Below are 21720 nucleotides of genomic sequence, written 5' to 3'. Positions count from 1 at the left end.
CTGTACATTTCTCCAAGAACGAAAAAAGAAACAGTCGCCGCCTTTGTCCGGTTATTCATTTCTTGCGCAAGTCAGCAGCAAGCCAAGTGCTGGCGCAAATTGGTCACTTCGAACGCGAAGAAAAAGGTTGTAACAATGCCGAGGGAGTTTGCGACACGTCGATGCCCCGAATCTTTCTTGCTAACCATCGGCGAGAGATGAAAACGCGACACTCACACACGGTCTTCACACGTGACAATGTGACGTTCACTATACGCGTGCACATCTGCGGAGAAGCCGGCGTGTTTCGGGAGACGGTCAACACAAGCATATAATGACGTAGTACAACGCGCCATCCCGAATTTCACATTAAACTATCTTACATGCCACGTACGGGTACACAGAGTGTAGTTGAGTCTAATTGAAGTAGACTTCCCGTACCACTAATGTATCGCGGGTACACAGTCAACGAGCACACCAACATCACGCAAATCAGCACATGCAGTGCATTCAGAGCCAATCGATCGCAAGCACGCGCTTACATCCACCGCCGGTGACATTAAACCACTAGCAATTCAAAGGTGCCCGTCAGCACCTTTCTTCTAGCTCCTTCCACCTCCTCGAAGTATATACGAAGCGAAACGGTCGTGTTTACTGTGACAGCGAACTCCGAAATTGTTCGGCTTGGCCACGCGATCTGTCATGATGATTATGGTGACGTCCTCAGGCTTAATGGCATGCTAGGCTCGCATCATCTTCATCATCGTTATCATCATCATCCGCCCAACTGCCACTAGTCCAGTTAACACTGCCCTGCCCTATGCTATCCGCCGCCGCGGTGGCTCAGTGGTTATGGTGCTCGGCTGCTAACCCGAACGACGCGGGTTCGATCCCGGCCGCGGAGGAGAAATTCTAGAGGCCCGTGTACTGTGCAGTGTCAGTGCACGTTAAAGAACCCCAGGTGGTCGAAATTTCCGGAGCCCTTCACTACGGCGTCTCTCATAGCCTGAGTCGCTTTGGGACGTTAAACCCCATAAACCAAACCAAACCCTATGCTATCCTCGCGAACTTCCTAATCTCATCTGCCTACCTGAACCAATGCCGTATTTTTACCATCACACTATGATGGATCTAATTTGCTTAAACTTCAGGGTATATACACCGTTACTTGAGTCACACTTTGTTTTTTTTTTTTGTTTTTTACGCCACGTAAAAGTGTTCGGGCACGGACTTGTGTGCGGACCGCGCGACGACAACCAATGCACGCTTGCTGAAACGTTTCCGCAACACTCCCTGTCGCTGCTGCTGCTGTTGCCGATCCCGTTGCAAGGAGCGCGCAAGACGACGAAGGAAACAGCTTTGTCCGGGGAGCCACACTTGCGCCCAGAGAAACACATGTGCGAGAACGTTCGCCGAGCCCAGTGGTTTCTGTTTTTTTCTCCTCGCTTATTCCTTGCCATTCCGTCATCCGCGGGGCTCACCTATTCTCTCCTGCCTGCTTTTCTTCTTGAAAAAAAAAAGAAAAGTAAAGTATCGAGAAAGAGGATAATGCCGGTGAAGTTCTATGACGCATCTGTTCCCCCAGCAAAAAAGACCCTTTTTTTTGCAGGCCAGGTGAAAAACACGCACTCCCCTCGACGAATGCAGCCGAATAAAATGACGTCAATCCTCAGTGTTTCTCTCCCAAAAGTGCATTCCTTGTCTACGCGAGTGTGCGTACTTTTGCATACGTATGCATCCGTATGCACGCGAATGATACACGGTGCTCAATATGGTCGGTGTACGACGCCAACGCAGCTCCCGTTCGCCGACCTTCCGGGCGGTCGCCCAACCGCAGCACCAGCTGCCTAACACCTGTGCCTGTCTCTCTAAAGACATTGACATCAATCGCATATTTCCATGCTGCACTGGTCGACTCAGTATACAGTACACCGCACAAACTAGAACACCTTATTAGCATACAGTCAACGACAGCTCCCCATGCGTGAGTGAGAAGCTTAGATAGCTGTTTTTGTCTATGTAGTTGTCCTCTAGGCGCATCCTTCAAGCTTGAAGCAAGCGAAGAATTAAGTTCCCTCGGTGAGAGCAAACTGTTCCCTTTTATATTTCTCGCGTCTGTACGTACATGTGAGCGGGATATAATGCTGGGATAGTTTGTTCGTTTAATTGTTTTTCAGATAAAACTTCGCAAGTGGGTAGAATGAGAAAGAGGTGGAGCGGCGTTGATTTAATAACCGATGGTCGTTACGGTTAGGTTTGGTTTGGTTTATTGGGCTTTAACGCCCCAAAACGACTCAGGCTATGATGGACGCCGTAGTGAAGGGCTCCGGAAATTTCGACCACCTGGGGTTCTTTAACGTGCACCGACATCGCACAGTACACAGGCCTCTAGAATTTCGCCTCCATCGAAATTCAGCCGCCGCTGCCGGGATCGAACCCGCGTCTTTCGTGTCAGCAGCCGAACGCCGTTACCACTGATTGGTTTTAGAAATTAACGAGCTTAAGAGGGTCGAATGTGTGAAACTTGCAGGTGGTGGTGGTGAAAACTTTTATTTTGTGAAAAAGAGTTTGGGAGCCACAGAGTGGCCCCGCTACATGGTCGGCGTCCCTCGGGACACCGCATGACGAGGCCCCGTCTCTCGCCCGTTTCACCAGAGCCCTTTGGGACTCAAGCGAGGAGCAGTTGAGGAGGGCAGTCTCCCATACCTCTCTGGAAGGGGTAGGGGAAGGGGGAAGGTAGGGATTTTGAGTACATGCCCACACCATGTGGAAGATATCACAGGTCTCCCCAAAGTGTGGGCATCGCCCATCCGTGTTAGGTTCGTAATGTTTTATTATTGCAGGACAGAGTAGAGTACCTGTCTGCAGGCGCCTTAAAGTTCGCTCCTCCGTCTTACTCAGCCCTTTTGCAGGGGCCGGGGAAAGGCGGTGGTTGTCGCTATAATGTGTTAATATTTCCCTGAATCGCAGCAGCGGCTGGTTAGTCTCCGAGCCAGAAGAGCTGGGATGAGGAGCCCGGTGAGTAAGCGCTCGGGCAGCCGCGTCAGCGGCCTCATTACCTCGTAAGCCCTGGTGGCCAGGAGCCCAAATGATTCGTTTGGGTGTTGGATCAGTGGCAGTCCGTCGTAGAATACAAGCAGCTAAGGGGGAGATCTCCCCTGCCAAGTAATGTTCACATGCTTTTCGGGAGTCCGTGATGATTATTCTCGAATTGTCGTGGGCGGCAGCAAGCGCTATCGCTACTTCCTCGGCCCGCATTGAATTCGGGGCTCGAAAGGAGAGTCCATCAACGTGCATTTCCTGGTGAACGACAGCGGAAGTGTAAAATCCCGTGGGCGATGGCCCTGCTACGTCTACATAATATACACCGGATCGGGAGCCGTGTTGTCTCTCAAGAGCCCGAGCCCGCGCTTGTCGTCTGTTTTCATGCATGGTAAAGCGTTCGAAGTCTTTTTGGGCTAGCACTTGAAATAGTGAAGTAATCGCCGATTAAAATCCGGACGCCTTTCAAGCTTCTCCGCAGCGCACAACGCCAAGTGGGGGGCGCATGATGACGTCATCGAAGGTATCGGTGCATTTCAAACGCACAAACGCCTGCTTTGAAGGAAAAAAACCAATGCCACCGAAGGCAAACCCTGCCGAGAGTTGTTTGGCAGCGTCTAACGAGTCAGGACAGGGTGTGGCTGACGACAGCGATGATTTGAAATCATACCTTCCGTGACGTCACGCTGAGTTTCCTTGCACTCCTCCGGTGCATTGAGGAGAAGCGCAAAATTCAATCGTCGATTATGTCACTATTTTAAATACTAGCGCAAAAACACTTGGAATGCTTTACCTACAGCCTATATAGACTTGAATCCTTGAATATCGCGCAATTCTCAAAAAAGTGCTGAAGTTGCCCTTTAAGGTTTACGGACTGGAATCCAAGAGAAGGCAAGCGTTGCAGGGGGCGGCAGAAAGCTAAGTGGGCGGATGAGATTAGGAAGTTAGCGAGGATACGGTGGCCGCAGCTGGCAAAGGACAGGGTTAATTGGAGAGACACGGGAGAGGCCTTTGCCCTGCAGTGGGCGTAGTCAGGCTGATGACGACGATGTCGACATCCGTTGCTTCATATTTTTTTCTTCAGACACACGCGACTCTAGCGCTACCAATTCTTTGAGGCCAGAGGTGTTATAAGAGAGCAGTTAGCGAGCCTTGTGACATTGTGAAATAAAACTGACAATTTAACACAACCTGCGGCACGTGGCTCTAGAATTCAAGTAAAAAGATCAAGTAATTGCTAGCTCTGCATATGTAATTACTTCCCTTTCACTGATCTTAAAGTGAGGCCATTAAACTTGAAAGCCCTGGGAAGGATTTCTGACAGGAGAAGGCAGTCGTTGTCGAAACAAAACATGGGATTACAGCCCCTGCGGGCAGCTGTCGCGACAGCCGCAAAGTCCTCAGCTGTCACACCCCAAATGGCGCAGTCGTGACAACAAAACACTCGTGTCTCGTGTTACGGTGTTACGGACGGTCCTATCGTTATAGCAAGAATTTCTGGTGTCGCGCGAAGTTTTGCATGTCCTAAGCACAAAAACTCCTGATGACTTTTAGGAAATTTACGTCGACTTGTTTCGATTTTTTTTTTCGGGTGGCATATATAACCAGTGTGGCGCGCTTAGCAGTAACCGAACATCATAAAAGAGCTTATCAACCACTCTACGTGAACAGTACGCCATCACTTTCACTGCGATGAAAACGCTGTACTTTCACGAAGCGTGCTTCGGGCAACGCCTGTCAGCCAGAAATGGAAAGCGCGAATACGAGTAGCGTTTCTGTTCCGTTTGCCGCAAAACACATGAGCGATTTGCTTGGCGAGAAGGTCAAAATGCAGGCACGGTCTACAGCATGCATTCTTTGTTGTCGTCCATATGTCATCGTCAGTGGCCGTGAGACTGTCTGCGGGGCCGCAGCTATAGGCAGGACTGCGCCTGTGGAATTTGTTTAACAGCTTCTCGACGCATTATTCGAGCGCTACGCCTGATTTGGTGTCAAACCTTGATATACGAAGTGATTTGTTTCCTTATTTCTTGTCATATTTCCTGCGCATATTTGCTTCTTCGCCCTTTTCGAAAGAATCATAAAGTGACCATTAGCAGCGTGTTCGAACGTTTCTCAAGCTGCCGCGGATTCTGCATGCACATATTTAATACGGGAACGTTATCGGAGCGGGTAGCTGCGACAAAAAAACGCACAAATTAGCCCCCGAGCTTCGTAGCATTGCATTACTAGCCGCGGGAGATTTCCGAAACTATCGCTTTTCGCGGAATTTCACCTCAATTCCCTAAAGTTTAACATCGTGACAGATTTCCGTTTTTTTCTTTCGGATAAGGCACCAAAATGGTCATTTATTTCGCGTGCTGCAATCTGTCGGCAAACCTAAAAAAATATACTTTGGACGAGCTATGCCCCGCCTTAAACCGAACAGAGAGTGCCAGAAAACATATGACGAGCTGGACTCGTCATGAGCCAGAAAAGGCACGTCGGTTTATGACGAGCCGCTAGGGGCTCAAGTCCGCCAGGAGGTTAAGGCACTGCAACTTAATCCTAGATGAGCAGCCATCACTGCAGTCATCGCAGATTTTCAGGATAATTCTTACTTTGTTTTCCCCGTTTTGTGAGTGGAACTATGAATATGACTTTTAGGCTGTAATGAGTGTCGTGGGGCACTGATTACTCAAAGATAATTGTGCACGAATAGTTAAAATCTGCGGAAAATTAAAGACGACAAGGCACCTGTTTTTCTGCCTAACACGTTAATGTCTAACTCTCCACGTTGCATGATGCGTACGGTCATACGCGACCATTGTCCCCTGCATGCGCTTGCGAGGTATAAAACTTGCGTCAGGGATATTCTGTTGAGCGTACGACCGCGCGATTTTTCTTACTGCGTCCCAAGATAGGGCTACTAACCCCGCCTACTGAGAACTCTGCTCCGTTCACTTCGAAAGGTCTCGACTAGGCGACCTTGAAACAGATCCTCGCAATGCGCAGAAGTACATCTGCGTATGCAGGACGTCAGAGGAGCCCAGCCAGCCGCGCGCCTGCAGTCTTGCGGGGATGACGTTCAACGCGGCCGGTAAAAAAGCACTGCAGCTGACGCTAACAGAACAAAGAACTTGACTGCTCTTGATGATACGCATATGCTTACGGGTCAGGGAATAATGACGTCATTGAGAAGCACAGCTCACGGTTATCATTCGTTAGTTGTCAGATAAAAGAACGCCACAGGTGTAGAGGTGAGCACTAAACTTGATTTAAAAAAAAGGGGGGGGGAGGGAGCAGCTTCTCGTTTTATGCAGATCATCTTTTATAGGATATAGGATTTGTAGCTTGGAATATAGGAAATGTGTCATTAAAACCGAAATGGGCTTCCATTTTTTTTTTACAAAGAAAGTTCAAGAAACGCGTAGTGCAGTGCATATCCAACCTGCACATCCAGCAACAAAAATGTTTAATATTGAAAAATTCTAAGATACTGTTACGGAAGTATTAGAGGTAATGGTACATCCTGATGTGTAGCAAAACCTTTCTTTTAAATTTTTTCATCGCTCGAATTGTGCAATCAAGACTTCCATAGAAAACCAATGGGGAACGCTTTTGACGATAGCAAGAACGTTAATAGCAAAAAAAGAAATGCAAGCCTGCCGACGGGAGATTGGCGGATATATTGACTGTTATAGAGAATTCTTCAATATATAAAGAAATTGCCTTCATAAACTCTTTATCATTCACAAATGCTTCTGGCCAAAATTGTTGAGTATGCCAAGACCCGACTCCAGGGGTACTGACTTTAGACTTCAAAGGAGTCTAAATTAGACATTACAACGGAAGGGTTGTAACGGGGCAATGACGGTAGTGTATTCTTAGGTCGTTATGTCCAGAACCAGAGAGAAAGATTAAGAGCATGAAAGAGCGAGAAAGAGGGAGATACAGACTGATCACAAAACTAAAGAAAGAATCACAAAAAGCGACACCGAAAAAAGAAGCCGCGGGGTGCAAAGAGAGAATGGTCAAAGGAACTGTGGGGGAGTTGACCCAGAGGGAGTGGTTCCGAAGCGAAATCCTTGCTCTTATTTTCGTTGTATTCATGCATAAAGGCAAGAAAATAATTTGAGACGCAAGTCTGCATTGACTGCCCATTGCAAAACGATAATTTGAACCATAATATAAATGATAATTAATTCACAATATAATTAAGCAGTTATGCGCAGGCCAAACAACAGAGACGCACTGCATTCGACTTCAAATCTGATGAAGTCCTTTTTCAGGCCTAGGTTCTACATACAGTGCTAGCCATGTCTATTCACCTTTTTCATCGTTTCTTATGATCGCATTCTGTAAGAAGCATGCACGGAAAATAAGCAATCGAGAACATGTAACGGTGCCGGTATACTCACTTGATGACGTTTCCGGAGCGGGCCAGCTCAGTGGTCAGGGCCCCCCAGGCACGTTGCGTGTTCCACAGCTTGGACAAACCGTCCTCACCACCGTTCACCACCGAGTCCCTGCGGTACTCAATCGTGGACGCCCGGCGCAGGGCCCGCTGCAACTCCGACGGCTTGGGTCCCACGCTGTCACCACCGCCGTTGGCATTAGCACCGTCCGCTTCCGGTTCCGGGGGCGTACTACCTCCGGGCAGCTGTGTGAGGAAGTCGCGGAAGCCCTTCTCGAAGTCGTGGAAGTCTATCTTGCCGTCCTCGTCGTGGTCCAGGTCCTCGAAGATGGCGTCCGCGTCCTGGCTGCCTATGCTGAACCGGTGGCACAGCTTCCGGAGTTCCTCGCGGTCCAGGTACCCGGTGCCACGGGTGTCGCAGGCTCGGAACAGTTGCTCCAGCTGCAGGGTCGCCATTGGGTCCACGGCGCCCACCGCCGCGTCAGCCGGTCGCGGCTGGGCGGTGACTCCGCGATTAGCCAGGGCTCTGCTCTTTGGCTCACAACTTCCGTACCGGTCAGGACGAATCCATCCTCTTCTCAGGCTGACTCGCTTAATCCTCTAAGCGGGTGGATTCGAACGCGGTTGATTGGTTGTCTTGGGGGAAGTCCCTGGAGAAGATCTGCCGGTCGTCTCCGGCTTCGTCCAGTTGTCATTCAACTGTCACGAGAAAGCACAGATGGAAGCGAGGCGTTTAGTCTATAACCAAATAGAGAAGCTGAAGGTACGCCTTTAATGCAGAAAGCGAGAGTCGGTTTTGGGAGAGCAGCCTGTCAGTGACCTCGAGACGACCACGCCACATGTGGAGAGTACAAACCCCATACCCAGAGTGGAAGCCTTCTTTCCCGTCTCTCCCCCGCTCTGACGCCTCTGGCATGTAGGTCATGGATAAGCGTCAACACATTGCTGAGCGCGCATTCGAGCGCATGTCTGGCATTCGGGTCACGCACCTTTGTTTATAATAGCACTTTTGCTTTGACTCCCGCTGATGGATATATATTTTCTTCAAATGGAATCGGCAAATAAGAAGGCATGTACGATGAGGATATAAACATCTCCGTCAACAAACAGCGTGTGTGCCCTTAAGAACCGGGAAAGTGTGAGCTGTCGGTAAAATAGAGGCTAAAAAAAGTCTACCTAGCCTGCTCTTGTACCCTTTGTTCTCGCCTTTGCCTTCTCTACGTCGCTTGTCTGGCGTTGTGCTATGCGACTTGGCGAGAAATCCAGGGGCTGCCGCTTCACATAAACATACCCATCAATTCTGGACTAAAGGATTTCTGAACAGGAAAGAGTTTATGAACGGCGTTTTTTTTTTCATATATTGTGAGATTTCACTATAACAATTATTATATGCGCTCTTCTCCCGTCGGCATGGTTGAATTCCTTTTGCTGTTAACGTTTTTGCTATAGTCAAATACGTTCCCCATTGGTTTCCTCTTGATGTTAACCTCTCAATGCGAGCGGTAGAAAAACTTTGAAAGCAGGATTCTGTTGCGAATAATAAAAATGGGTCATTATCTCTAATATTTCTTTAACAATACCTTACAAGTTTACCAATATTTTAAATTTTTGTCAGGAATGTTGGATATGAAAAACCAGGAACTCCATTTCACCTATTGTTATGGAAAAGAAGGGCCTTGGAATACACATGCAAGAAAGAAAAAAATACAAATTTAATGTTAGTTTAACAAAGATCGACGTTAATGAAGATAAGAAATAAAATACAATTAAAATAAAATAAACGCGCTTCATATTTACCGCAGAGGTCCGTAATATGCGCTCGTACGTCCACTCCGCGTCAATATTAAAGCATCTAAGTTGGTTTCGCAGGCACCGCACACGCGTACGAGATAGGAGAGCCGAGTCACGTGTTCCTTCTGAGTCGCCGGCCTGCGAGAAAATATATCTCCACCGTGGGAGGAAGTGGAAGCCCTTAATCGCCCGCTGTCGCCGAACGGTACAGTTGAGCTCCCCGCGAGTCGTCGCTACACACGACTGCGCATGCGCGGAGTCGACCTCGTAGATCGACGAGGTCGACCTCGTAGGACGGGACAGTGCACCGCACAACAATGCAGACGCAGCACACAGGGACAAGAAAGCTGCTCCGAGTCCGAAGCACTGCGCCGGCCGGCCGGACGGTCACGTGACCGTTTGCGCAGTCCAGTACGTCCATCCCTGGAGCCCCGCCCACCGTAGGGAAACAAGTGCGCGCAGGCGAAACAAGAGAGAGAGGAGCGAAAAAAAAAGAACAAACAAGCATAAAACGCGTACTCCAGCCTCCTGTGCTGCGTCGACCTAGTCGGATCTCTGTTTTTTTTTTTTCGATACAGCGCTGCAGTAGGTTCTACGTTTTTCTGATAGTTTTTTTTTTCTTTTATCTTTCCAGCAGCTAGAGCAAGTCGTCCCTCTTCCTTTTCTCTCCCTCTCTCTCGCACCTTGCGTTCGGCGCAAACGGAATGACGCACACGACGCAGACACAGAGTCACCATATTTGCTCGGTCGAGGGTCTCTCAAGGCTGGAGGGGATGGATCGTCGCGGGGGTTCTGCCGCCGAAGTCGCGATCGCCGCGGACGCAGCGACGGAAGAATCTAACGATCGGCGTCACACGGTGTTCACATCACATCATGAAGTGATCAAGATATCGAATATTACAAGATAACAGCCGCAGTTTCACCACGTTTTCCTGCATGACATGGTCGTGGTTTTACGTCCCACTTAACAGTCTTTTCTTGAGGGTGGTCACGAGATCACACATACCGATCAGACGGTAAGGGAGATAGTCGAAGCTTACCATATTGGCTAGGGTGGTTCTTCGTGGCTCAGAAAACCGTTATCATCACTCGACAACCGCGAAATGGAATTTTTAGAGGGCATCTTTGCGGAGTTGTAGGTTCTGATCAATGCTGGGTGGTTCGGTTTATTTTTTCCCCAAGCTTTGTCTTGGCAGGAAAGGTATAAACGTAAGCAAGTGCGTATTAAAGTTTTGGCCGCTGGGATGTCTCAGTGGTTATGGCGCTTACCTGCCGACCCAAATGACGCGGGTTGAACCTCGGCCGCGACCGTCGAATTTCGATGGAGGCGAAATTCTAGAGGCCCGTGTACTCTGCGATGTCAGTGCACGTTAGAGAACCCCAAGTGGTAGAAATTTCTGGAGCCTTTCACTACGGCGTCTGTCATGGCCTGAGTTGCTTTGAGACGTTAAACCCCCATAAACCATAAACGTCATGAGAAATGCGTGATCGTATGACTCAGCTCAGCATTCCTTCCTCCTCTCCCTCTTCTATATACCGAATACGTTCACCTAAGGCGCATAGTAAGAGCTCCTGTTTCGCGTCATCAAACTTGCGGTATGCCGGGAGACGGGGGAAACAGATCAGCATGAATCGCACCAGCTGTCGTAGTTTGGAAGTAGCAGGGCACGGGATAAAGCGCAGCTGTTGCGGCGACTATTTTTATCTCGACCCTATCTGCTTGCCGCGCTGTTTCTTTTTCTTCTCTCTCTTTTGCCACTGTCTCCATCTGCCTATCTACCATACTTTCGGGTCCGAGACTAAAGGAGACTTTGGGGCCTCGCTCACTTCGAGCGATGACACCGAGTCAGCAAGTTTGACTGCTGAATCTTGTAGCCTGGCTTCCTATTAAGTATTTTTTTTTTCTTTAGCCTCTGTGAGCTGCCAATAATGAAACATTCTCGATCGCATTCCTGGACTTCAAGAAAGACGTTATGGTCACGAGAAAGTGATGAAAAGCGACATCAATAAGGCGAGGCGATCACCAACCGGAAGATTTGGATATGGATCTGAGAACTAAAGTCCAAGAGAATCGTGTCCTATATATACACCATGGCGTCACGCCCTGAAATAAAAGATGCCAAGCACAGCGAAGCTGATGGGCTCAATGGTCAGTTGTCTCCATAAAAGAGTATCAAGAAAGCATTTGACTGGCAGAGAGGTCGTCCCTCCCTTATAAAAATGGTCTGTAGATAGTCTACAGACTTCTTATTGACTCTATCGACTTCCTATAGATATTGCTTTTTGTCTATTCATAGTCTATAGACTATCTATAAACAAAAGTCTACTCAAAGTGCATGGCCATAAATATAGATTGTCTATAGACTGTCTATGGCATTTGTACTGCCTATAGACTGTTCTCTAAGATTGTCTATAGACCACTGAAGAGAAGTTTATTTGGACCCAGGAGCATAAAAGGGACAGCCGTCCCTCTACAAACCAGAAAAGACACATTTCGGCGACAGATGTCGCCCGATGCGCACACATACAATCACAAGCAACGTAAGTGTCCAAAACGCAAAGTGTCCAAAGTACAAGAGTTCAGGAGGGAGTCTATAGACTTTATAGACAGAAGTCTATAGACACTCTATAGACTGTCTAAATCTTTTTTGGAAGGGCTCCATTCACTCAAGAATGCTGACTTGGGCCGGTGTGGGTCATACAGATAGTGCAGGACCCCCGAGGTCGATCTAGGGTTGTGCGGTAGCTATTAGTTTGTTGCTGTTGTTCAGAGTCACACTCTCAAAGCCTTAACGCTGTGTACACTGCCGGACAACGGCTCGCCGAAAATAATGTTTTGTACCCGTAAATTTTCTCGCAGGTGACACAGGAGTAAGTAGAAACTACTCCTCTTGTTGAAGGACCTTGCGGCAAACGATCTAACACTGCGGACGACCTGAACGTAAGGTAATTAATTACCTTCGGAAGCGGCATTACCTGCCACTCTGTGATAGCGTGAACCTCTCTGCAGGTCGACTAACCTGGACAGTCAATTTTTTTTTAATGCGAAAGCAAAGCATTAGATGGTTATGAGAACAAAAAGTAACTGCGCAAAAGGACGGGACAAGAGAAAGAGAACCACACGGGAACCGTCCTTTTGCGCAGTTACTTTTTGTTCTCATAATGTCGTACCAACTAGCACCTCACCGCACTCTTCTAGATTAGATGGTTCATCGACACGAAACCCCGGCGTCACCCAAAAAGTGGCGGTGTTAGTAAACTCGCGATTGGTAGAAACTGTGTGACGTCATCATTGGCGGGAAAATGCGAAATGTGAACCAGTAATAGTACTAGTACTTACAACTGCGCCCACTACATAGGAACAGAAGAGAATTCGAATACAATTGGAATAGAATTGCAATGATTTCGCACTATTCGGACGTAAGTTCCTTAAAGGGACTCTGAAACACCTTCTGAGGGGAGTACATAAACTCGCTCATTCACTGCAATCTGCCGTCATGAACAACTGAGCAGAGTAATAAACTTCTACACGCAGCAGAAAACCCACAATCGCGAGCGAAAGTCAGCGAGTCCTTTAAGGCGAATTTTTAACGCTCGCGCCCTCCTCCGTCATACGCTCCCGCGTAGTTCCGTTCGGAGATGGCTATTGGGTAGAGTCCTTCAGGCGTCACGCAGCTACCACGGCCGCAGCCAGTTAGCAGCGTTGCTCCGGCGGGTCAGGAGGCTCCGCCCCTCCCTGGGGAATTCCCGCGCGCAACGGTGGTAGGGCCGGCGGCGGAGCGCCGACCTTTAAGCTTGCAGAAAGTAACGAGAGGAGATTGAAAGGCGCGAAGACGCTCAAATTCAGATGTTGACTACACATATCTCAGCTTGTACTCAACGCATTTTATCCGCACATATCCGCCATTTGTTCTTCCGCTATTAGTAAGCTGTGGTCCATAAAGAGGAAACTTAAAGGTGCACCTGTCGAAGTTAAGCTATTAGCTTATAATGCCTGCATTAGAGCCAAGCTCGAATATGCCTCCATTGTATGGGATCTGCACAATAAGAAGGAAATATTGCAGCTCGAGCGAGTCCAAAGAAAGGCTGTCCGGTTTATTTTTGGCAAATATAAAAGGCACGATTCTCCTCCCTTATTGATGCGGCAACATAGTATAGAAACATTGGAATCCCGTCGAAAAATTAGTCGGCTCGCTTTTTTGCATAACTGCGTCTCAGGTACGCTGAGGTTAAACATGCAAGACTGTGTTAAGCCACATTGCACCAGGAAAACTCGACACACACACCCTCACTCCTTGGCTCCAATTTTTGCACGAACCAATACCTATAAGCATAGTTTTTTTCCCAGGACTACCAGTGAATGGAATTCCCTGCCTTCGCACACTTTCGCAGCCAGTGACTTTGTTAAAGAACTGTAGCGTCAATTCTTGCGCTGTTAATTGTACTTCGCTCGTTACGAATTTTTTGTGTGAAATTTGTTTCCGAACAGCTGTATGCTTGTTATATGTTTACTCATGTTTTTGCCGCGGATGCCCCTCCTGCCTGGGCCATGTATATGTATGGTCTGCAGTATCTGCAAATAAAAATAAAATAAATAATAAATTCTTCCTTGAGGGTATTCGTGAAGCGGCGTCCTTTAACATCCTAGAATAACGCACCTTTATTGAGATGCGCCTCGGTGGCTCAGTGGTTATGGTGCTCGGCTGTTGATCCGAAAATTGTGGGTTCGATCCCGGACGCTCGGTTGAATTTCGATGGAGGCGAAATTATAGAGACCCGGGTAATGTGCGATGTCAGTGCATGTGAAAGAACCCCAGGTGGTCGAAATTTCCGGAGCCCTTCACTACGGCGTCCCTCATAGCCTTACTCGCTTCGGGACGTTAAATCCCCATAAACCCAACCAACCATAACTGATAGTCCTTTTAAGTGTCCTTCGGTAATTTTTATTCCTTTTTTCTCTGAACGGAGTTGGAACAGTAAACAGCCTGCCCCGACGGCCTCTGACATGTGCTTATCTTACGCTATACGACGGCATCTGGTAATCGATGTCGAGAGCTGCAGTGACGTTAAACAGTTCCCCGGCCTCTTAATCTTGCCAACCTGCTTATCCCGAATCATTTACGCAAGCGCACAGGCGCCGCGTTGCAAAGCCCTGCCAGCTCGACTTGTTTGTTTCACTGTCGGTTGGTTCATTCAGAGCAGCTTCCCTGCAGTATGAGTACCAATTTCCTTAATAAAAAAACGGCACCACTGTTTACGAGCCGGCGGCGGTTCAGCCACCCGAACTCCTGCCGGGAACCGGCAGCCCGCGTCAATATTGACGGCCACACGGGAAGCAAATACGGGGCCGATAGACTCGTCTTTTCCGGGCCCGCTCGAGGGGGGGGCCACTCGAACACTGTTTGACATTGTCGAGGGGGCGATAAGTACCGATGAATGAAAACCAAAGGAAGAGCTCAAAGAGGCAAAGAGAAAACGACAAACAAAAATATTAGCGGGGGCGATACAGACCCCTACGTCAATGTATAGTCCAAGAGAACTCGAGCTCGCAGCAGCCCTTATATTCTACGCCCCCCCCCCCCCCCCCCGGACCCCTTGATTATGGTGTCCTTTATCGTCAAGAATACCGTCGTCCTGACTGTCTCTAGACACCATAGGCACACTATATAGCACAAGAAACACTGCCTAGGTGGTGTATTTCCGCAGGGCAGAGTGAATGTGTCCTCTTTCATTGCCAGCTGGACGCATGCTCAGCTTTCCTGATGATGATGATTATGATGTGATGACTGCTCCCTTTGTCGCGTATGTATACCACGGACATCTACTGGCGCCATCTGTCGGCCGCCCATAGCGAACACTGCGTAGCTGAATTACCCGTTCTTATCCCGTTCTCATTACTGAAACCCCGTTCTTATCCCGTTCTTATGCCGTTCTTAAATAATGGATATACTGAAAATACGAAGCTGAATACTATAGCAAGGTCATTTCCTGAAGTTACAAGTAGGGGTTGGAGTGCTTGGTTTAAACCGAAAAAAAAAAGAGAATTCACAGTGCCATGTACCTAATTGTATTATCTGTTGGCAATGCGATAGCAATACATAACAGGATCCAACTCAAGAACGAAACAGTAAATACCCCTCAAAGAAGGCCCTCCAGCCAATGGCGTCGGCCAACTGTCATGGCGTCGTGGTTAATCCTGTTAATCCATGGTTAATTTCCTTGCAAGTGGCAGCCCCCCGTGATATGTCATGCTAGCAGGTGCAAGGGGCTCTGCCCTAATGTTCTTGGGTTTTAACCGACAATAGATGATGTTGATGTCCTTACCGGAAGTGACGTCACTTCCGGTCTGGTGGCGGCGCTTCCCGCCAGCCAATAGGCGAATTTTTTGACCGACGACGTATTTTGCCCTTGTGAGGATTCTAATGCGAACGCATGAAAACAAATTATATTATATGATATTATATTATTACATTATATTATACTGATTACAGTATATATTTTTATAATTTATATATAATTATATTTTTCAAATTCGGTTTTAACCGAAACAAGGTCGCTATCCTCGACATGCCCGCCACACCTGACTGGCTATTGGGTAGGTGTTGGGTAGGATTGGATAGGCTGTAGTATTGCAAATGTAAATGTTCATTTCTTCTTCCATCTTTCCCTCTCCACCTACGCAGCTGGACTGGGCTTTTTATTTTTTTGTTTAGATGAGTATCAGACCTTTTTTTGTCGTACTTTTTCTTTTAACCTCACACGAGGAGCGAAGCATAGGATGCTCTTCCCCACTATACTCCTGTACGCATCCTTAAAGGCTCCGGCAGCCAGTTAGCTTTGCGTACCGAGGGCAGTTCTACAGCTTGTGGGAATCTGGCTTTCCGCCGTCGCCTTTGCGGGGCTGTGCCGGCTTCCTGCGTTGTTTCGCCTCTTTCCCTTGCTCCCGCCTCAGGCGGTGGAGTAAGGGAAAGAGGCGAAACAACGCAGGAAGCCGGCACAGCCCCGCAAAGGCGACGGCGGAAAGCCAGATTCCCACAAGCTCAAACAGTATTCTTACAGAACACATGCTTTTTCGATAGGCATGAGTTTCTAGACAGGCATGTCTAAAGAGTGTTTAGATAGCCTCCATAAATGGAGTAATAACTCACGTTTATTCCCTCCCTCTCTCGAGAGAAGGAACAGCTCGAAATTCCGAGTAAAAGTTAAAGTCAAAGAAGTCACTCTGTTTAGACTACGGTTCGGTTTGTCGTGGCTGAAAAATGCATATAAAAACGCGAGGACGAAGAAATGTGGCAGTACCGTGATCTAGAAAGGGCTACTAAGGAAAGGAAGTCGTCTTGAACGCTACGTGAAAGCTGAACAACGAGAGAGAAAGACGTGTCCAACACTCTTGGACAGAAATTTTGAATATTAGAAAATTGTAAGTCAATGTTACGGATACACTGACGGTAATGGCCCATTCTTATGGGGTGTAGCAAGATCTTTCTTTCAAACTTTTTCCATCGGTTGCATGAAGCAGTTAAGTCTGCCATAAAAAAAAAAAAAAACAATGGGGAGCGCTTATGACGGGAACAAAAACGTTAATAGCAAAAAGGTGCAAGCCTGTCAAAGAGAGATCCGTGGATATAGTGACTATATGTATCAGCAGCGCGAACACCACACAGGAAGAAGAAGGAGAAGAAGGTAAAGAGCGAGTCTTTACCTTCTTCTCCTTCTTCCTGTGTGGTGTTCGCGCTGCTGATACATATGGATCGCAACCAACTACCCCGACAGATGGTGATATAGTGACTGTTTAGTGAACTCTTATAATACGCTTAAAAATTGCGTTCATAAAGTATTTATCGTTCAAAAATGCTTTTGTCCAGAATTGTTGGGTATGAAAGAAATGAAAGAAAGAGAGAAATAAGGAATGAATGGAAAGAAAAATTAATGGAGGAGAGGAAGGAAGCAAGAAATAAAAAGGCAAAGAAAGAAAGGAAGAAGGAAAGAAAGAAAGCAACAAAGGAAGGAAGGACGGAAGGAAAGACGGAAGGAAGGAAGGAAGGAAGGAAGGAAGGAAGGAAGGAAGGAAGGAAGGAAGGAAGGAAGGAAGGAAGGAAGGAAGGAAGGAAGGAAGGAAGGAAGGAAGGAAGGAAGGAAGGAAGGAAGGAAGGAAGGAAGGAAGGAAGGAAAGGAAAGGAGTGGAACAGAAATTCAAGGAAGCTGCCGAGATCGAACTACAACCAAAAATCGCTACTGCGGACGACTGCTCAGACGTGTTTTATTAACGCTGCCCACCAGAGCGACACACAGGTGTACCACTGAGCGTCGATTGAGGCTACCGGTCTCAGAACGTTCGCTTTTCGCGACACATTTCACAGTGCTGCCCCAGGCAGCTCATTGCCCCCTTGAATGTGAACAGCTGGTCATAACAGCCAGGGCAGTGACAGAGGACGTATCTGATGGTTTTTCTCATGTCACACACAGCTCTTTGATGACGCCGATTGAGAAACTGTCCATGAGGTCTATGTATTGAAATCCTGCTACACTGGTTGGTTAAAAACTCGGACGTTAGTTGACTTTCGCGCCACTCATGGGAGTCGAATAAACTATACTCACGACAATAACTTGCTAGTTGATGTGACATGGACGAAGATTTTGCGCAAAGCTCAACGCAAAAGTCGCGATCACAGAAAACGTCATCGTAAACACTTGAACGCTACTAGTAACTGAATTTTCTAAACGTATGAGAATTAGAACATGCTAGCTCTTTGTCTTTATCACCGGTTCTTTTCTTTTTCACTTCTTTCTTTAGGAATTGTCAACTCAGGCCTGCAAGCTGACGCTCAAGGTGCTTGGCATGCTTGTGTATGAGCTCATTGAAAGAAAATCTCTCACATGCACCTGTTGTGTCCGTTTTTATGTAATACTATACCTTAGTATATGCTATATCATACGGCTGTTTTGGAAAAGTGTTACGCTACAGTTTCTAGTTTCTGCAGTTAGTGTCTACTGGTGGCTACTGTGTGCAAGCCTTGTGTGTAGATGTGCGGTGTCAGTGCACGTTAAAGAACCCCAGGTGGTCGAAATTTCCGGAGCGCTCACTTACGGCGTCCCTCATAGCCTTAGTCGCTTTGGGACGTTAAACCCCATAAACCAACCAACCAACCTTTTGTGTAGAGGATTACGAAATATCTTCGAGCGCCATTGCTCAGGACAAACTAAAAGATTGTAGGACGCTAGCAACAAACAGTTAAGTACCCAGTTCATTGGCTAACTGATACTGCCAAAAGAGTAGACATGCGTCAAAAACTCAAACTTTTCGTTCACCACCACAAATATTTTTTGAACTATTTTTGGCTTTTGGCCATGAACTTGTTGCAACAGAAAATTTTGCAGTAACCACAAAATTTTCTGCACTACTGTGCTGTCTCTTGTCTTAACGACAGAACTACAGAAAATAATGTTGTACAACAGAAAAATCTGTCGTTACGACAGAACATTTTGTTGTATATTGGGCCTGATTCTGTCGCATACTTCGACTGGGCAGTTTGTCTGCATCATTCGCCCTAACAGCTGTATCGTGACTGGCTGAAGAAATGCAAATTTTGGTGAGCTGAAGAAATTATGGCATGATACAGAAGAATAAAGACTGGGAGGGCTCATGTAAATATATTACGATACGAACTGAAACCAGTGATCTCACTCTTCCGAAGCACTATCCCGTGACAATGGATGACCTCCTGAAAGAATTTCTCCGTTTTGTTTTGATCATTGAAGCTTTATCGGGACCATATTTTCTTGTTTTTAACTTCGCGCGTTTTTCGCAGTCGCAAATATCACCGCGCCAGAATGCCGTTACGACTCGCATACTACGTCAATTAGGAAAAGAAAACAGAGAGGAGCTCGAACAGAGCTCTGCCCGCGTGAAAACTGCTTTTCTTGTCATAATTTTTTCGGTAACTGCGGGTGAATTTTGTGCACAGCCAAGACCCAAGTGAAAGCTTAACAAAGCGGTTTCGTACACTGTATTTCGGAAACGTAAACAGCGTCTGCTGCACTGCTGCAAGATTTTGGTGTTTTTCTGTTTGTTAACTACCTGTTTCCATATTTCAGAATAAAGTTTCATTTATTTCTCACTAGAGGAGTCCTCAAGTCAATAGAACACCGCCTTGTTCTGTCAATTACACTTTCCTTGTGCTTCATATAGCCTAATTATCCTTCCAATCGATCAAATCCCGTTGCGTGGCCACCACTTCATTTTGTTGCTATTGTTGTAGTTGAATCACCTCGAGAAAGTTATCGTAAACTTCCCGCAGCATTCATTTTACATGACTGGAAGGAAGCTTTCCCTCACAGCATCGCATACGCTTATACGACGTAACTGGCATGAGCGCGAAACATGTGGACCTTATTCCGAGGATGGTATTTTGCTGTAGCAGTGAGTGGACTGCAGCTTGCCGCGCTGTGTGCTATATATATATATATATATATGAAGTCCAGGGTATACCCGCATTAAATGCAGACAATATCGCAGTTCTGAGCGACATTCTCTTGACCTGAATGCTAACTCTTCCCTTCTTGAAAATTCTCCATTATGAATAAACAGTTCGCTCTTTAGTTCTAGTTTAGATAGTTTAGTTCTTTAGTTCCAAGCGCTCAGCGGCATACCCCAGGTCAGCGAAAAGTCGAGCGAATAAAAAAAAAAATTCACCAGTCCATGTGACAACTCCTCGGAAAGTAGTTGCACGCGGAATGTCAAACGTTTGTCCCTTCAAAGGCGCGCACATTTCCAGCGACAGATCAAAGCGAACCACAATTAAATGCAGCCGTCATTGACGCGCGTAGCGAAAGACGTCAAAACCCCACAGCCCATACAGACAGTGTCATCATGGGCACACGCACATGCTACGGCGTCAAAAAAGTTGTAAACATCTCGCTCTTTCCACGAATTCCACATCATCTGAGCACATGCAGATGAAGACATGCCACAGAAGCAGTTCCCCACTCGGTTAAACGTCAGCAGTTTGACAAATTCCAGACATTCCGAAGGAATAACGGCAGTTGGATTCATTATGAGAGCAAAAAAATTACGCCAAGAAAATTGGATACGACATCAAGCCTATCCGCGAAGCCTCTATTGATCAAGACATGCAATCCAAACACGAAATCGACACTTCCTGCGGTTAAGTGAACGGAATATATACAGAGATACTGCAGATATGTTTTCACAAATCCTGCGGCTGAATGAGGACCATTGAATCGACTAAATAGAAAAGTAAAATGGTTGAAATGGTCTTGTTTGGTGTATATGGTGTTTAACGTCCCAAAGCGGCTCTGGCTATGAGGGACGCCGTAGTGAAGGGCTCCGGAAATTTCGACCACCTGGGGTTCTTTAACGTGCACTGACATCGCACAGTGCACGGGTCTCTAGAATTTCGCCTCCATCGAAATTTGACCGCCGCGGCCGGGGTCGAACCCGCGTCTTTCGGGTCAGCAGCCGAGCGCCATAACCGCTGAGCCACCGCGGCGGCCTGTTGAAATGGTTCAGAATAACGTCAACTGCACTGAACACGAGGCTAAGCTTTCAACAAAACCTACTACGATGCGGAGGTATCGTTTCAACCGTAAGCTCGCATCCTTCGCTATTGAGTGGATGTAACATGAATACGGGTGCTTCCATGTTAAGTCCTATGACCGAACCAGGACTACAAAAAAGATTCCTCTGTAATCGCCGTTTACAGGCTGCCGAGTGAATTCGAGAGCACAGGATAGGGCCGTCCAGAATATCTGCAGCTATCAAACATCCACAACTCACTACAAGACAGCCACACCACTTCTTGGGGCCCATGGCGTCCTGTTTAGTGTGAATGTTAGCTTGTCCACCTGTACTAAGATAACGTAATCAATACTTGTGAAGTGAAGACGGAGGCTTTTTTTTTAGTAAGGGCAGCTAATTCTTCGAAAAGAACTGACGAAAATCAAGATGGCGAATGGGGAGAGTCTGTAAATAACAAATACCCTGCAAATAACGAACACACCGAAAAGTAAGGAAGGGTCTATTGCGAAGAAGGTTCTGCCTTCCTGAGCCGCTTGTATACCTGCCTTTGCGTGTTCATCTGGTTGACATTGCAATCCTTCCTAGTTAAGCATTGCACCAAGCAGCCTAGTCCTGTACAACCGGCCAGAAAGAGAACGATTTTCGAACCTGCACTCGCTATGTAAAACTATCCCTAGAAGGATTACTTTGGGGGCCGGCACTTGTACTGTCCCTTTTGCCGCTGCCTTGGTTTTTTCGTGTTGTTGAACTATGGGTAACAAAAGTTCCTGCAGTGAGTCTCAGGCGTGAAACTCATAACGAACCGGTATAGCAAAAAATTAGGAATGTAAGCACATGGCGGACAATGGAGAAGGGATGCTGCTCCAGTGTGCCGATTTATACGTTTCAACAATACTGAGCATATGATAGAAGTACGTCTGAACAAATTCGCACCCATGTGCTGCCTCTTGCATCGCTTATACTCAACGCAGCT

General features: G+C 47.2%; 1 protein-coding gene across 2 annotated transcripts in view; it reads right to left on the bottom strand.

Annotated features, from left to right (window-relative positions):
* LOC149366051 (uncharacterized) overlaps window positions 1-21720 on the bottom strand; it is a 99952-nt gene that overhangs the window by 76766 nt on the left and 1466 nt on the right. For both annotated transcript variants that reach the window (XM_089547933.1, XM_089547942.1), the window contains exon 2: window positions 7422-8116. In XM_089547933.1, the coding sequence (XP_089404059.1) occupies window positions 7422-7873 (452 nt within the window). In that variant the 5' untranslated portion in view covers window positions 7874-8116. The remainder of the gene's footprint in view (window positions 1-7421; window positions 8117-21720) is intronic.

This window comes from Amblyomma mixtum, chromosome 1, assembly GCF_055824585.1.
Source record: "Amblyomma mixtum isolate Tamu chromosome 1, ASM5582458v1, whole genome shotgun sequence".
Taxonomy (NCBI): domain Eukaryota; kingdom Metazoa; phylum Arthropoda; class Arachnida; order Ixodida; family Ixodidae; genus Amblyomma; species Amblyomma mixtum.
The sequence above is the reverse complement of the archived record's forward strand: the minus strand, read 5'-3'. Positions and strand labels throughout refer to the sequence as shown.